This window comes from Urocampus carinirostris, chromosome 2 (assembly GCF_059441175.1).
Source record: "Urocampus carinirostris isolate Australia breed hairy pipefish chromosome 2, RoL_Ucar_1.0, whole genome shotgun sequence".
Lineage (NCBI taxonomy): Eukaryota > Metazoa > Chordata > Actinopteri > Syngnathiformes > Syngnathidae > Urocampus > Urocampus carinirostris.
In genome coordinates this window covers 68,705,527-68,718,210 of record NC_142350.1, presented here as the reverse complement: position 1 = coordinate 68,718,210, position 12,684 = coordinate 68,705,527, and the positions used below count along the sequence as shown (strand labels likewise).

At 49.3% G+C, this 12,684-nt stretch overlaps 1 protein-coding gene across 1 annotated transcript; it reads right to left on the bottom strand.

Annotated features, from left to right (window-relative positions):
- Positions 1-2,305: 2,305 nt before the first annotated feature.
- zbtb7b (zinc finger and BTB domain containing 7B) lies at positions 2,306-12,421 on the bottom strand. Its single transcript, XM_088327613.1, has 4 exons — positions 12,361-12,421; positions 5,719-6,310; positions 3,683-4,028; positions 2,306-3,077 (listed from the first exon to the last, which is right to left on the bottom strand). Exons 2-4 carry the CDS (start codon positions 6,296-6,298, stop codon positions 2,684-2,686), a joined length of 1,320 nt encoding a protein of 439 aa, XP_088183739.1. The 5' UTR covers positions 6,299-6,310; positions 12,361-12,421; the 3' UTR covers positions 2,306-2,683.
- Positions 12,422-12,684: the final 263 nt, after the last annotated feature.

The following is a 12,684-nucleotide window of genomic DNA, read 5'->3' as shown; positions in this document are numbered from 1 at the left end:
ATACAGTCTACCAATCAGAGCCCGGCATCAAGCGGTCAAACTCCGGAAGCTAGGGAGCTGGCCCTCCGGCCCCCCGGTTTCTAAAAGTCTCCCATTTTCATGGTTCCGATCGGACATCTCGTAAAGTCTTAGCACGTCCCCGAGTTAGTCTCCAAGTTCTTCTCCTAACCCCGAGAATTTCGCGTACGCTCGGTCTTTCGAGGCTGTAAAGGTCGTTAGGGCTGCAACAACTCATCCGTTCAAATCGATCGAGAGCGACTTGGCTCATCCTTCGGATGTATCGCGTGGTTTGAGCCACTAAGTATGTCGGATCCGTGCACGCCGTCTTGTCGTGACGCGGAGGGCCATCGGACTACTTTGGTCCGGCAGAGGGCGCTAAGACCGTTTTTTTTAATGCAGAAGTTATCTTACATTTTTTTCACCGAACATTGCATCCTTACAAACAAAATTGGCTTCAATGTTGTGTTCTTTGACTTTTTCGTCACGAATCAAAGTTGTTGATTTTCAAGGGAACAGAAAGTGCTGCGGAAGTACAACCCAAAAAAAATCAATAAAATAACAGAATATTCTGTCGCGCACTGTTTTTTCTACCCCCGAAATATGGAAATAAGAGGAGGAAATCAAAATGTCATTAAGAAATCGGATACAGTGTACATCAGTTCGTCGAAAAATAAAATCCAGCGAAGTGGGATGAGAAAAATAAGTGTCAGGTTGCGGTCTCACCGACGAGCCAATTTGTTATACCGCACACATTCGAAGAGTCGTTCGGGATCCCGAAGAATCGGCTCTTTCTGACGAGCCGAAATTTCTGCGCTTAAAAAAAGAGGTGCCTGCGGCCGGCCGGCTCACTCGCGTGTCTGTCGAACACCCGCAGGGCCTTCTTGTACCTGCGGCCGGGTGGGCTGAGATAAAAGAGGAGGTTCCGATAGCGCGCCATGGACAAATGGCAGAGCCTCGGTGGTGGCCTCAGCTGGCCCTCTGTGTCGGTTGCCCGCAGAATAAAGAGGCAGTGAGGCGGTCGTTTCGAACGAAACCGCCCCGCGTTCGTTAATTGCCCATCTTGATTTTTTTCACCCGGCATTGATCCCCAGTCATCAAATCCATCCTTTGAAGCTAAGATACGAGGTGTTTCGGAGTATCGCTTCCTTCCCGACAAGGAGACCGTTTTGGACTATCTGCGACGGTCCGTTCACGGGCGATTCCGAGTTTCGACCCCAACATATGTCACGGAAACCCTCCTCCCTACGAACGTCGGTCTTCGGAGCGCTAGAAACGCCCGACGGCGCGAACGTCGGAAACGACGGATCGGTCGGGAGCGGCTTACAAAAATGGCTTAAGCGGAACCGGAGGAAATATCCGAGTGAGGTCTGAGCATTTCGGGGTCGAAGACGGGATTCACCGGCTTCCTGGGACGGGCCCGTGGGTCGCCGTTCAACCGGACTAAACTTTCACCTGTGGGAAAGGGCGTGGTCAGAGCGAAGGGGGAGCGGTCAGGTCGCTTACCGAGCCACTCCGACACCAAATCGTGCAACGGCGTTTCGGGCTCCAGAAAAGAGGAATAAAAATATGTGACTCGTTTAGCCTTTCGCATAAAAGCGCCCACGGTCTATTGTCGTCTCCCTCTGGCTCAGTTTTTTTTTCAGCAATACAATCAAATTTCCTTTCAGCATTCCACTTGCTGATAATATTTACCAACGATAAACATGAAAAAGGATTGAAAAGTTTTTCCCATCATATATTAGTGAGGTGAGCATGATTTTGACACTTGAGGAAGTCACGGTGAAGTGCATTTCAAAAAAATGATGACTTAACACTGATGTTATTGACATGTCTGTCAACAATAAGGAAAAAAATACTCCAAAATGTACTGTAAAAAGGTTCCTATTTTCCAACACTGATTGTGACACTTTAGCAAAACGTTTTATATTGTGTCACTTGTTTTGGCTGAGGTGGCAGCAGATGACTCCGATATCTGAGAATTCTAAGCCAGAAAGGGAGGTTTGAGGTTTTATTACAGACAAATTCGAGCACTTTTGAAGGACTTTCGTTTTGGTTTCTGGCACGTCCCGCCATCACCCAGGTCAGGCCGGAGAGACGACAGAAGAAGTGTTCGGGCACAGGGCGGTATGGCCGCCCCGACCCAGGTCACCGTAAGATAATGGATAGATGGAGACCCCCGAAAATTAAGAAAGGATAAAGGAGGGAAAAAGTCCATCATTTTGGACTTAAAAAATGAAATCAATAAACCCGATTTGACTTTTAGTCGTATTTGATCAGAAAAACGAGACAAAGAAAGGGGGAGATATAACATTAGTCCACAGCGCTATTTATTATTTTTGGTCCAAAATAGCGAAAAAAATAGCACAATTTTCTCACAACAAAACGTCAAAAATAGGAAAATGATATCCAATTATAGACTTCATTTTTGAACTCTTTTGACGAGGACGACAAGTTTCCGACGGTAGAATAAAATAATTTCATCGCATTCTTGCTCATAACTGTCGGAAATAGATAAATAATATCTTTTAGCGTTCTTTTACTGGAAAAAGAAGAAAAGAATCGGCTTTTCCTCGTCTTTCTCCCGGTAAACCTTCGTTTTAAGTGCTTTCGGCTTCCTTTTCAGCCGACCGGTCCTATTCCGGGTCGGGGGCGATTTTTGAACCAGAACCCCATCTATTCCCGGTCACCTTCCGGGTCCCACACCTGCTCCTGAGGTGGCCGGTTCGGAGTCGGGGCCTTCTCGGCCCCCGGAAGGAAAAGTCTGCCGTCGTTGGTGAAGCGGGCCGAGTGGCGGCGGGGCCGGCGGGCTTTCCCGGTCGGGGACCCCGGCGAGGCCCCAGGCCGGCGGGCCGAGCCGGGGGCGCTCCAGGCAAGCGCGGCCCTCGCGGTGTCGCCGCAGGTGGTCCTCCCGGACGAAGGCCTTGTGGCAGAGCGGGCACTCGTAGGGCCGGGCCCCGCTGTGAAGGGCCAAATGGTTTTTCAGGTCGTACGAGTGCAGGAAGCGGGCGGGGCAATGCGGGCACCGGTAAGGACGCTCGCCCGTGTGCTTCCTGGTGTGGATCTTCAGCTTGTCCTTCCTGAAAACAAACGCCCAAAATACATCCGGTCTCCCCGTATTCAGCCTCCGTTATACCGAGCGCGCCTCCTCAGAAGGAGGAAAAACGCGCTGGTAGAAAAAGCATGAAAGAAAAAGCACCGAAATACACAAAAAAAAAAAAGAGAGAAAGTGACCGAAAAATGACCCACAATGCCCAAAAATGGCTAAACAACACAAACGACAAAACAAGCATAAAACGACACCCAACACAACCTCAAAAGAAATTGACAACAAAGCACAATCCCCAACAAGACAATCGCAAAACAACAACCCAAAACACAAATTGCCCCAAAATATGACCCCCAAAAAACACAAGAATCAACAAAACGACCCAAAAATGACGAGAACACCAAAACAAACAACACCACACAATCGACCGAAAATAAAATCCCCCCCAAAAACAAGCCCAAAACATCAAAAATGGCAAAAGAAAGCGACTCAAAACAAACCCCAGAAAACGAACCCTAAAAAAAATGACTAAAAGACAACCAAACCCAGAAAAGATGAAATCCAAGGCAACAAAACCCGACCTAAAATAACAAGCAAAACAGGCAGAAAACATCCAAGCGAAGGAGCCGAGTTTACCTGGTGAAGCGGACCCCGCACGCGGAGCACTGGAAGGGTTTCTCCCCGGTATGCGTCCTCATATGGCGAGGAAGTTTGCCGGCCCCGTGGATGGTTTTGTGGCAGACGGGGCACTGCTGGGGCAAGGGGGATTTCCTCTTCCTGCCCGCCGCCCCCTCTCCCCTGCCGTTTTCCGTCGGCGCCCCCTCCGTGTCTGCGGGCGGAGGACGGGACGCCGGCCCCCCCTCGTGCACCCGCCCCCTCTCCGGTGTCGGGACGGCCTCCGGGTCGCCGTTCTCCCTCCGTCGGTAGAGGATCTCGCCCGGGCGGAAAGTGGGCAGCGGCTCCTTCTTCTTTCCATCCTTTTCTGCCATAGATATAGAATACGGGGCGAGGATGAGTATTTCTTCATTTGGCTTTTATTATTGTACCTGTATAGAGCGGCTATTCCAGAGTTTCCTCCTGCTGAGGTTTTGGAGTTTTTCCTTGCCCCCCTTGTAGCTTTTAGTTCAGGGGACGCCATCATAGAAAAGCCCTTTGAGACTCGGCGCAATCCAGGGCCAGACAAAGAAACGGGACTCGACTTCAAAAAGAACAGCGACTTTAAATGGATAGTTTTCACTTTCGCGCTTGAGCATTCTGCCTACCCTGCACGTTAAGGATGGACCGATGCGGGTCCCTCGGGGCCAGTACCGATCCTTAGTATTAAAAGGAGGCCGATAACACGTATTCATTCGCTGTAAAAGCTTCAACATTTGAAAACGTGCAAAAAGAAACAAACGTTTTACAGTAAAGCCATACGGATTTCGACACAACTTACACGAGTCGTCGTTCACTGCTAACAGGAAATCAAGTGAGGCTTAGCGGCAACTCCTACAAAGCCACATCAAAACTTTTTACAACGAATCCATGAAAATGTCAATGTCACCGACACGACCAAATTTAAAACGAAAAAGAAATGATTTGACGGAGCTCCCGTTTTAGAGCCGGATTGACCGACTCGTGTTATGATAAGAGCTCATCGCATTTAGCCTGCTTTCGTATGCAAATCCCAAACCCGCACGCTTGTGCTATAAAAGCTAATATATCTCCTCCTCTGTCCGTGCGCGCTTCCGTAGAACAAGTTGACTACATTTACGCTTCATCGCATACGGGACGAAACGTCAATATGATCGGCGGCCTCGATTCGCGAGTCGGCAGAGCGGCCGCTGTCGGCTCCGCCCCTGCTTCGGTGGCTTAGCCGATCAGAAGGCGAGGGGTTGCGTCTGAGACAGTGAGAGAGAGGTTGTCGTCGCAAAAGATATAGGATCTTTTCGACTGCGTTTTTTCACAAACAATGTTCACCGGATGATGTTAACGATCGAGTAAATGCCGTTTCAGGCCTAAACCGACTCACCAGGAGATAGAAACTTAACACTGACCACTAAAGGCCGGGGAGAGCATTCGCTTAACTTGAGATCAAGACCACCAAGAAATACTCCAAAATCACGGTTCGTGCACGCTTTTCGTTCCACGAAAGAAGCAGGTATTAAGGAGAAGTTTCAAAATATTCCGGTACTGCTAAAAGAAGAACTCGAATCGTGAATTTCGCAGAACCGCAAATAGATCCGCCGTCTATTCCTTTTGGAAAATCTGGGACTTTGACATCCCGAGTGAATTGGGAATAGATTTGTCTTCTCGTATAGGTGTCGGCGGAAAAATGTCCAACGCCAGCTAGCGTTCATCGCGAGGGAAGAAGAAATGCAATCGCAGAGAAAAGCCACCGGAGAGCAGTGTCGGCCTCGTTTTTAGATAGACTCCTTAAGAAACGTGGCAACAATTTCAAGCAATAACCAGCACTTTACCCAAAACTTCAGCAAAAGGTTCAAGTATTTTTAAGGATTTCAGGGACCCGTAACAATCCTGAGAAATCGATGGCGGGCTGGACCGAGTCCTCAGACAGGCCAGGTCTGGCCTGCGGGCCTCATGTCTGACACTGACGTCCTGCTACCTGGTATGTATTTTATGAGGTTATCCTTTTCTTTTGTTAATAAAGGTTTCAATCAAAATCCACAAACTTTTCCTCCGGGATCCTCCCTCTTCTTTTAGGGCGACGGCATCCTGCCGGCGCGGACTCGCACCTCGCGGGTCAGGCTCCGCCTCTTGGCCTAGGACGTCCCAGCGGGTGTCAGCCACCCGACTTATCTCTAAGTGTTGCGCCCTCTGCGGGACGACCCGCCGGGGCGGCCCCTCCCCCCGGTCCTCCGGCTCCTGGCCCAGGATGTCCCGGCAGGCGTCAGCCACGCATTGTATCCCCAAGAGTTGCGCCCCCCGCAGGACGTCCGGCACGGCCGAGCCGGGCACAGTGAGGGTGGCGGTGTAGGCGAAATCCAGCAGCGCGTCCAGGGCGGCGGGCGCCACGCAGTCTAGCTGGCACACGTCGGAATCCCCCGCCTCTCGCTCCGCCTCGAAAAGGCGGCGGAAATAGAGGCTGACGGCGGCCATGACGGCCCGGTGGGTGGGGTAACGGGCCCCCCGGGACGTCAGCGTCAGGTCGCACAAAAGTCCCGAACGGCGCTGCCGGTTCAACTGGTACAGGACTTGGTTGCTGTGCTCCGTGAACGGGATCCCGATCAGACCCTCCTCCCCCGAACACATGCCCGACGCCGCCTGAAACGAAAAACAAAAAACTGCGTTGGCTTTTTACTGTTGGAAACGCGTCCAGGCTTAGGGTGACGCTTCGCAAAATCAAATCGCTCCAGACTCCTCGATGTCCATCCAACCATCCGTTTTCTTCCGCTTATCCGGGGTCAGGTTGCAGGAGCGGCAGCCTCAGCCGGTAAGCCCGGACTTCCCTATGCCCGGCCACTTCATCCGGCTCATCTGACGGGATCCCGAGGCGTTTTCAGGCCCGCGTCCAGGGTCATCCCCCTGCCGGTGGGACGTGCCCGAAACACCCTCAGTGGGAGGCGTCCAGGAGGCATCCTTATCAGATGCCCGAGCAGCAGCTCTACATAGACTCCCACCCGGATGATCACCTGATCAATAAAGGAGAGCCCAGCCACCCAGCGGAGGAAACTCATTTCAGCCACTTGTATCAGGGATCTTGTTCTCTGGGTCATGACTCATAGTTGGTGACCATAGGTGAGGGTAGCGATGTAGATGGACCGCTAAATCGAGAGCTTTTTGCTCCCTCTTCACCACGAAAGACCTCTATGGGGTCCGCACGACGGTGGACGCCGCACCCGTCCGACTGTCGATTTCCCGATCCGTTCCGCCCACTGCGCGGTACCCCATATTTCGGAAGAACCCCCAACAGGGCTCCCCGAGGAACACGAGTCCAGAAAACGTACGTAGACCGGATGGGCAAACGACTCTGCGCCTTGGAGGACCCTGAAGAGTGTGTAGAGCTGGTGCACTGTTCTACTGTCGGGACAAAAACCACGCTGTTCCTCTTGAATCGGAGATTGGATTTTCTGATGGAACCCTTCTCTCCGGTATAGACCTTACCAGGGAGGCTGAAAGGTGGGATTCCCCTGTAGTTGGAACACAAAAGGGGAACTGCCACCCCAGTCTGTCAATCCAGATGTCCCGTCCCCGATGTCGCAGAGCCGTGCCGACCGTGAGGTCCGCCACATCCAGAATCTTAATGAACTCCGAGCTTTTCGACCACTCCGGTGACTCCGACCTCAGAGATACGAGACACCGCTTCCTCAGAGGAAGACGTGTCGGTGGGATCGAGGAGGTCTTCCGAGTGCTCTGCCCACCGATTCACAACGTCCCGGGTCGAGCTCATCGGCGCCCCGTCTCCACTTGACACGATTCTGGTCTGGTTTTGAGGTGATTTTTGGATCCGTTTCAAAATCGCATTTCTAGTTCGCTTTTTGCTTACTTTTTGGATCACTTTCTGGTCAATTGTGGGTCCATTTTTAGATCGCTTTTCCGTCAAATTATTGTTGTTCTTTTACCATTATTTTTTTGTCGTCAAATTTTTTGGGGCATCATTTTTTAACCTCTTTTGTAGTTTTGTCATTTTTTGAACCCTGGGGATTCGTAGGAAAGGTTGGATATTTTTTTTGCGCTTAATTGTCATTTTGTTTTCCTTTTTAGTCGGTTTTCTTTTAGCAGTTTGTTGTTTGATTTCTTTAAAACGGTTTGATTTGGTTAATTTTTGTTTGTTTTGGGGTCAATGACTTTGTTTTTGGTCCTTTCTGGTCCTATTTGGGGCGTTGTCTTGGTAGGCTTTTGTTGTTGTTTTGATTGCTTTTGGCTCAATTCTTCCTTGTCATTTTTTTAAACCCGGGGGATTTTTAGAAGAAACGCATTTTTCGGCTCAAATTTTGTTCATTTTTTCCGTTTCTATTTTGCTCCAAGTCGGGTTGTTTTTGAGTTTAGAACAATTCTGAATTTCTCATCCGAGGTTTGGCCTCTCTCCTTATTCAGGGTGCTTATGAAAAGTCTAACTCATCGGTTATTGTTTTCGTCAATGTCGGTGGTTTTTTGGGGTCCGATTGTGTTCCTTAAAGGAAATCGGGCAGGCCGTGATACACTATCTCCAAAAAAAAGGCAGACAACGGAACAGATGCCGGATGAAATGGCCACCACCCGATTCATTGGGGCGGCAGTAGCTCAGGAGGTAGAGCGATCGTTTTAGGATTAAGGGATCCCAGTTCGAATCCCGGCTCGTCCGTGTTACATGTCGAAGTGTCCTTGGGTAAGACACTGAACCCCTAATACCCCCAATAAGCAGGTTAGCGCCTTACACGGCTGCACGGCCGCTATTGGGAAATGTGAAGCACAATGTAAAGCGCTTTGGGAAGTCATTGACTTGAAAAGCGCTAGAGAAATGCAGATCATTTCATTTTATTCCATTTCATTCCCCCGAATAGAAGAAGCCGGAAAAGGACCGGGGGCTGCGACAGGAGACGAAACCGGGACTGATTTTGCCCCGTTCCTTTTCTTTTCTTGACTTGAACTGGAATTTTTTTGTAAACGCTTGCAGGGAAAAAAAAACGAAGGCGGAAAGCTCCAAATGTGGCTTTTTAGGCCCCGGGGTTTTTCCTCGTTACACTTCAAAGTCAACTGTCACTTTCGTATGTTCGGCGCCCTCTGCTGGCCAGCTCAACAGTCGCAAAATATTCAACGCCGAAAGAGAACAAATACCACATTTGAAAGTCAAAATGTCAAAAAATACCAAAACCCAGAATCCGATTTAAATATTTAAAAGGGATGTTGTTTATAATTAACTGCCTCCTTGATAAACACAACTGGCAAAAAAAATACATGAACTATTAAAAATAAACTGGCATTTTTTTTAATCGTAGTAGGTGGGGAAATGCGGCTTTTTTTTTATAAATATCATGAGGACATATTTGTCAGCCATCTTGCTGCAAGGGTACCCTAGAAACCCCAAAAGGCAAAAAAACGAGAAGAAAAATGTTGCACTTTGGTCACGTTGAGTCTCTGTAGTTTGTATTCTTCCTCGTGCTTTGTAACACTCATTTTTGCTTGTGATACGCAATACTTTGCTACAGTACACGGTGGTGAAATCACGCACGCTGTCTATTTAATTTAGCAGGGGGGGAGTCAGAGGTGGGTGAACTTGAAATGTTGCCTTTAACGCCCCTGTTTTTTTGGGGGAGATTTTCTTTGGTGAACTCGTTGGATGGCTGACGCCCTCTGCCGGTCGTTTTACGAATCTGAACCTCCACAATGTTTCATATTTGACTCGAGAGATCAAAATCACAATCGTAATATGAAACACTTTTAAAGGAAAACGGTATCATAAAATGAAATCTAAAATCCAAATCAAACATCGCCTTTCAGGAATTTTGTACTGAAAAAAGGCAGATATGACTTTTCGCTACCTTTTCAATTGTGTTTTTATCTGTAAACAAATAGAGTTACTTGTAGTGTGTCAAAACGATGCTTTTGTAAACAAAATCAATCAAAAGCAACCTGTGCGGGTCAATAAATGCAAATGAGAAGATGCGGATCGGCCTAACCTTATCTAATCCCGAGGACTCTCGATTGGGATAGGAGTCGTACTAATAATAGCACACTGTCCCTTTAAGTGAAGTATTTGACTACCGTATCCTCAGAGATGGCCTGTTCCTTCCTCTTTTTTTTTGTCCCGGCCGTGCCCGCTCACAATTGCCACACCTGAGTGGACCTGATTTTCCACAAATAAGCCAGACCTCGCCCCCTGCCTCAGCAACCGGCACCCCGACCCCGCCGGCGCTACCCATTGGAGCGTTCCCACCGCGCCCACAACCGGTCCGACCTGCTCCAAAACCAGCCCCTCCTATCAAAGCCCCGCCCTCCCACCTCGCGTGCCAGCTCGTGGTCTCATTTAGGACCGGCCTAGTGCTCCCACTCTTGGCTGCCCCCATCCTAGGCTGCCATCAGCCTTTACCATCGGAGGGTTCCCACCACGCCCATCACCGGTCCGACCTGCTCCAAAACGAACCCCTCCTCACCAAGCCCCGCCCTCCCACCTCGCATGCCAGCTTGTGGTCTCATTTAGAACCGCCCCAGTGCCCCCACCCTTGGCTGCCCCCACTCTAGGGTGCCCCCAGCCCTTACCATTGGAGCGTTCCCACCACGCCCATCACCGGTCCGACCTGCTCCAAAACGAGCCCCTGCCAAGTGGCGCGCCAGCTTGTGGTCCAATTTAGAACCGCCCCGGTGCCCCCACCCTAGGGTGCTATTGTTCCATTCAACTTGTTATGCGACAAGCTTCTGGGAATCCATTTTCAGGCTCCGCCCAAAGGGAAGCGGACTCCGGCGAATGAGGTCTTTGAGGAGCGAGCGCTGGGCAAACAAAGCGGCAAAACCCAGCTGGCGTTAAAGCCACAGTGTGTAATATTTGGTTACCTTCGCTCCAAAAATGTTCAATGTTTTAACACGAAAGAGAATTGCTTTCGTCCAGCTCGGGATATCGTTCTCTGACGTGACGTCACACTGTGTCCGTTACTTTTCCCGCTCTTTCTGTCCTAGTTGGCCATTCTTTTCTTTCCTCACTTCTGTCCTTCTTCCACCTCTCTCTCTCTTTATCAAGGTAAGCCGGTCTTCTCTCAGGCTGCCCTGTTGAGACGCCGCGGACGACAGCGCCGTTCCCTGACAAATACACGCAAACGTTTCCAAAACGTTTGTCGCTTTGTGTGTAACTATACGTGTGATGAAAAAGAAGCTAGTACGTGAAACACGCGTTAAGAATAGGACTAGAAGAGCTTTTTTCCATCTTGGCAACATTGCTTAAATTCGCCCCATGCTGTCTCCGTTGGATGCGGGGATTAGAATTCCCGCGTTTGTGACCTCCCGTCTCAATGACTGTCACGCACTACTCTCCGGTCCCCCGAAGTCCAAAATCAAGAGCCTGCAGCGAGGCTTTTAACTAAGACAAGAACGTTTGACCACATGACCCCGATTTTCGCTAACCCGCATTGGCTCCCTGTTAGCTTAAGATGTGATTTCAAGGTTCTCTTGGTAGTATACAAAATCATGCATGGACTTGCTCCCTAATCTTTCAGATTGAATTTCCCCCTCCGCAGACTTCGCTCTGAAAACGCCGGTTTACTCGTGATCCCAAGAGCCAAGAAGAGATCCCCAGGTTGGAGAGCATTCTCCATGTGGGGCCCAGTCCTGTAAAATGCTCTGCCTTTTGAGATTGGATCTGCAACCTTGGTGGAAATGTTGAAATCTAAGCTTAAAACACACCTCTATTCTATGGCATATAAATAACCTATTTTATAGTGACAATATCTGTGTATTACTTGTTATTGCGACATCCATTTTGGCCTGGTTATCCTGAAAGGGGGATGACCACATGTGCGGTCCCTTCTCAAGGTTTCTTCATTTTCCTCATGTTGAGGGTTTTGAGTTTTCTTTGCCCTCATGTAGGTTTTAGATCAGGGGATGCTGTCATAATAGTCTGTACAGCCTTTTGAGACTCCTTGTGATTAAGGGCATGACATATAAACATGACTTGACTAAAAAAAGAAATAAACTATGAAATACAAGAATAGACTTTCAATTTTTTTTTTTTTATAAAAATGTTAAAGGTGAAAAGGGACCCCTGAAAACATGCCAATCAAAATATTTACAAATCTACATAAATAAGGATTCAACCCTAAACAATTGATACCCTCGACAGATGTCATTTTGGGAAAAAAAAAATCAACTCTTCAGCGCTGTAGATTAAGTATAAACTTCAAGTACTTCGAACTATTTCCAATTGAACTTTTAGCTAATAGAAAAGCAGACGCAGAAACGACACCAATCGGATGCGTATTCTGGAGAAAAAGCAGCCTGCATCAGTCGCTCACTCCCAAGAGTCGGCTTACGGGGACGTCACGTTCGCGAACGACACATCCCCGCCGGCCCAAGACGTCGGTGCGCATGCGCGCCAGGACCTTCACTTTTGGGACCTCAGCATCCACAAATGGACTCCACGAATACCCTTGAATCCCCCCCGAAAGCCAAAAGTCTTTCCACGAACCCTAATCGACGAATACGCCCTTGTCAAACGAGCGTTTCTTCGCTGCAAACTTTGAAAAGAGCGGCTCGGGAGTCAAGGCAACCGTGACGTCATCGCCGAGTCTTCCCCTGACCTACCCGGAAGCGCCAAAACAACCCCATCGGAACGCCGTTTTTGCGAACGAACGCCATAACGACGAAAAATATGGGAAGGCAGAAATAAGGAAAAGGTTACTGCTTACCTGTCTGTGCCACCTGTTCCGTCGTCCGTCTCTCACTTCCGGGTTGAAGACCAGCTGCTCCTCCTCCCCCCTCATTTCAATTTGACGTGGTTCCGCCAATCGCCTGCCTGTACCTGAGCCGACTCCTCCTCCTTAGTTTACCTTAGCCCCGCCTCCCCGCCACGCCTCGCCGGTGCAGCTTGCCGCTTGCCAGAAATGTGTCTTCGGCGAACAAAACGGCTCGATAAGCCGGCTTTTAACAAGAGTCAAAAAGAAATGAGTCAAAGCAAGAAAAGGGGGCCATTTTGGACTCGTTTTGGGCACGTTTTGAAAGACTTCTGCGGA

What these genes read in the sequence shown, in the direction of transcription:
- zbtb7b (XM_088327613.1), bottom strand. Translation starts at nt 6,298, where the DNA reads ATGTGTTCGGGGGAGGAGGGTCTGATCGGGATCCCGTTCACGGAGCAC. An exon ending in GGGAGGATCCCGGAGGAAAA is followed by an intron (nt 4,029 to 5,718) that starts GTTTGTGGATTT and finishes TATCTATGGCAG; the next exon opens with AAAAGGATGGAAAGAAGAAG. An exon ending in TGCGGGGTCCGCTTCACCAG is followed by an intron (nt 3,078 to 3,682) that starts GTAAACTCGGCT and finishes GTTTGTTTTCAG; the next exon opens with GAAGGACAAGCTGAAGATCC.